The 4,467-nt window shown below is 37.3% G+C and overlaps 1 protein-coding gene across 1 annotated transcript; it reads right to left on the minus strand.

Annotated features, from left to right (window-relative positions):
* Positions 1-2,017: 2,017 nt before the first annotated feature.
* On the minus strand, positions 2,018-3,774 carry LOC108995723. Its single transcript, XM_018971341.1, has 3 exons — positions 3,391-3,774; positions 3,177-3,279; positions 2,018-3,084 (listed from the first exon to the last, which is right to left on the minus strand). Exons 1-3 carry the CDS (start codon positions 3,772-3,774, stop codon positions 2,018-2,020), a joined length of 1,554 nt encoding a protein of 517 aa, XP_018826886.1.
* Positions 3,775-4,467: the final 693 nt, after the last annotated feature.

The raw sequence follows: 4,467 nt of genomic DNA on the forward strand, positions 1-4,467 counted from the left end.
ACACTCTACTTCATGTCACAAATCGTTCATTTGTTTCATGTTATACTATGTCGTTCATCTCACGTACATGTCACATTACACTACGTCAGGTCATCTATCCTTTCGTTTCATGTCACGCCATGTCTCAAAAACATATTTTCCACGTCAAGCCAATTTTGTTTACCTTTGTCACGACCCTAAGTACTAGGATGGGATAATATCCTAGTAGAACCCCTTTGTTTATACTGGAGTGTCTAAATTAGTATCAAATTTCTTGGATTGACAAAGTATCGTCAACAGGTTTCGAATGGGGCCTAATAAACTGGTCACTGGAGCGAAGTCAAGTATCAATGCAAATGATGCCACCCACATGTCCAGTTTCATGTTATACGTACTCATGCAGATGTAGATACTTGTCACGGGATACATACATTATGTTTTTAATAGTAGGTGCAGATACCTGTGAACTATTATGTATGTTAACGCACTCACAGCTGGTGTAGATTTCTTTGATGTGATACGGTATTGGTAGGGACACATGGCTCAAGGGGAACCGTGTAACACCCATATGTTCAGGTTTATTAATCATATTTAATTATTGAGCAAGATTCCAAGTTCATCTATTTCACGTTCAAGTTCATGTTATTTCATGTTCAAGCTCATGTTATTTCATGTCCAAGTTCATGATCAACTTCACATTCAAGTCCATGTTATTTCAAGTTCAAGTCCAATTTCAGTTCAGTCTCAAGTTCAGTTTATCTCATGCCAGTTCAAGTCATGTCAGCACATGCCATGTTATTTATCAAGTCACGTCAAGTTTATTCATGATTATGATATGCGTTCATGTTTTTACTGTCATGCATGCATCTTTAAACTGCCAGTTTAAGTCGTTTGTGAAATCTCACCGTGATAGTCCCAACTATTGTTCCCTTTAGAATGGTAGACCATGTGTCAGGACTAGAAGACGCACTGGAGGTTGACTGACTGGAGATGGTCGATTAAACATCGAAGGCACGACACAGAGCTCATAGCCTCCATGCCCTGATTTATCGATAGAATTATGGCGTTCTTGACTGAGTTGCTTGAGCTACTCGATAGATTAGCCTAGTAGATACTTTAGTTTATGCTTGTATTAAGGAGCTTTGTCTTCCGTACTCTTATGATTATAGACCTTTTGAACTTATGTTGTAATCTTGAATATCTATCACATTCAGTTTATGAATTATGCTTCAATGTTTTGGAATATATGTCATTTGGTGCAAATCATCTTTAATTGTAATGAATGGGAGCAGGTAACCTTGTATTGCATGTCCCAACACTTCAAACTGAATCTGGGAGCATCATATCTAGGGTTAGGGATGTCATACACTTTCAATAAAAATAGTCATGCAAGAGATTTCATGATTAATAAATCAAACTAAATAAATAGTTAAAGCTGGAACTAGATATAACTGCTCCGTCAAGCTTGGCTCGCCTGCTCGTACTAATCATCCTCACCTGGGTGGTTAAAAATATGACATAAAACTAAAATGAGTCGAAAATCCAGTAAGAAACTCATCACAACATAAACATACTTAACATAAGATTTTTCATAAAATATTTCATGCTAAAAAATTTAAAATCATGACTGTTCATACTTTTGCTTATGTTATGTATGACTTGTCTTGATTTATCTGAATTAACTGACTGACCTAATTTAACAGACTTATTTGATTTATCTGGTTGGCCAACACACTTATCCCTGTGTGCAAGGTTATGCACCAGCCCCACATCCTGTGGCCATAAAAGGGAGCTGCTGAGTAGTATTCTGGCATACTACTGTGGACCGCGCTTGAGTTCGTGGCTTGCACATCCACCCTGAAACTACATTGGTACCATCTATCTAAATGGTTATCTAATTAAACTTTTTTTTTTTGAATCAACTAGAAATACTTCTCATTCATTCATAAACAAATGGTGCAAAACAACATCTGTTTACACTCTGTCACCCACAAGATGTTGCTCTAAATTAGTACAAAGCATTTATCTCTTAACAATATCAACAATCTAAAAGCTGAGCCATCGAAGCACATATGATTCCCTTCCCTGCTACCCCTTTTATTACTCTTTCAACATCGCCTTCAAAAACCACATTTCGACCATCTAGTTCCACAACTAGATCCATAGCTCTCCATAAGGTAATAGCTTCAGCCAAATCTGAACTTCCACTAAACATCTTTGAGGCACATAATGAGAATAAAAGCTCTCCCTCATAATTCCTTGCTACTATACCCAACCCAACTTTGTTATTCAGTTTATCAATAGCAGCATCGAAATTTACCTTTGTTACACCTTCATCTGGTGGCTTCCACTTTGTATCTTTCCTTCTTTGGATGTTTACCCCCTTGGTTTGGTTCCCCTCAAGTCTAGATTCTTGAAAACACTTGAGACCTGATATAGCAGCAGTAATCACCTTACTTGGGCTATCGAACTTGCCTTCAAATACCATCCTATTTCTTCTGAACCATAAACCTTTCAAGATCATGGCAACCTTTTCTACTTTTGTCTTCTGCAACTTTGACTGCATCTCAGCCCAAATATAAAAGAACTCCTTCTCTTCACATGTCCACTTCTGTAGACCACTCTGACTTTCTGCCCATACATCACTTGTAGCTGGACAGGTCCATAGGACATGACATACTGTTTCTTCCTCCATACCACAAGTTTGGCATGTGGCAACCTCAACCACATTCTTCTGGGCCAAGCTCTTCTTTGTAGGCAATATATTATTCAGTGCTCTCCACACAAATTGCTTGGTAGAGTTAGGAACATTAAGCCTCCATAACCCCTCCCATACATGTTTCTGTTCCTGTCCTATCGAGCATTCCCCATAGCTTACTTTTTCCATGTCAGTGCATAAGTGGTATGCACTTCTCACAGAAAACCTTCCATCCTTAGTGAAGCCCCAAAAGCTTTTATCATCCGCACCATGCCTACTCAAAGGTAGACTGCAGATCTGAGCAGCCTCTTCCCTACTGAATATTTCACAAACCAGCCTTTCATTCCAGCAGTGAATATCCTCAAGAACAAGGGAACTTACTTTTGAGTCAGCAGCTATAATTCTAACTGTGATCTCACTTGGAAATTTACAGAATTGGGAAGCCAGTTTTAATTCCAAATAGATATACTCCTGCCATTACCTACCCTCCACACCATACCAGCTTTGATCAGACCTTGTGCCTCCAACAAACTCCTCCACATGAAAGATGGCTTATACCCAAGCTTTGCCTCAATGAATTGGCTTTTCCTGTAATACTTTTCCTTAAAAATTTTTGCTGCTAAGGAATTGACATTCTATTGCAGCATCCATCCTTGTTTGGCCAGCATAGCCTTATTAAAAGAATTGACATCCCTGAATCACATTCCACCTACCTTTTTGTTTTCCCCCATTTTACCCCAATTCTGCCAATGAATACCTTTGCCTTCCTTTTTATGACTCCACCAGAACCTTGCTATCATAGAATTAATCTCACTGCTCAGCTTCCTTGGTAATTGAAACACATTCATGGTATAAGTAGGGATAGACTGTAACACTGCCTTGATCAGAACCTCTCTTCCTGCACTTGATAGAAATGAGTTTTTCCAACTATGAATTCTCCTCCAAATTCTGTCTTTTATGCTCTTAAACGTTCCATACTTGGATCTTCCAACAATAGTTGGGAGGCCCAGATATTTCCCATAATCCCCACATATAATTGCACCAGCCTCTTGCAAAATATCCCTTTGATTGAGAGTACTTGTATTAGAGCTAAACATGATAGATGTTTTCTATCTATTCAGCATTTGGCCAGATGAATCTTCATAGACCTTCAGTATGTCAATTATTGTCCTCCAATTCTCTTTACTTGCTCTACTGAAAATCACACAATCATCTGTAAAAAGCAGATAAGTGATTCTGGTTCCACCTCTAGTAGCAGCTACTCTCTTCATTTTCCCTTTAGCTTCAGCAGCACACAATAGTGAACTCATCTGAACTGTTATGATATTATCTTACACTTGAACTTAAGAAAACTTACGTGTCATAAGCGATGTGAGATGCATGACATACATACTAATATAAATAACTGTAAAATGCTAAATTTGAACATGATGCAGAAATATAACATGATCATGTGCTATGATGATTGACATGTTTGCATAAATCGTTATATGCGTGGTACATAAAAAAAATGGCTATCAAAGAAGTGACTTTAATAATAATCTATATAAACTAACTAACATGAGTTAATCCTAATTTATGATCAAACTACTTATCACGCTACGTTGTTTCCTGAATCTCACTTCGTAGTTTGTCACCTTTACGAAATATTAAACATCATTAAATCTGTCTTGGAAAACATGTCCTAATATCCCACTTAATTAAATTTATACTATTGAAAGTAATCAAATAAATATTCTATTTAATATAAAATCAATGAATGCTTATATCTTAAATTATTTAAATACTAA

The sequence above is a fragment of the Juglans regia genome, chromosome 2, assembly GCF_001411555.2.
Source record: "Juglans regia cultivar Chandler chromosome 2, Walnut 2.0, whole genome shotgun sequence".
NCBI classification, from domain to species: Eukaryota; Viridiplantae; Streptophyta; class Magnoliopsida; order Fagales; family Juglandaceae; genus Juglans; species Juglans regia.

Coding starts and splice junctions, on each gene's coding strand:
- LOC108995723 (XM_018971341.1), bottom strand. CDS start 3,774: ATGTTTAGCTCTAATACAAGTACTCTCAATCAAAGGGATATTTTGCAA. Junction 3,280..3,390: donor AAATGGGGGAAAACAAAAAG/GTAGGTGGAATG, acceptor AAAATTTTTAAG/GAAAAGTATTACAGGAAAAG. Junction 3,085..3,176: donor ACAAGGTCTGATCAAAGCTG/GTATGGTGTGGA, acceptor GTGAGATCACAG/TTAGAATTATAGCTGCTGAC.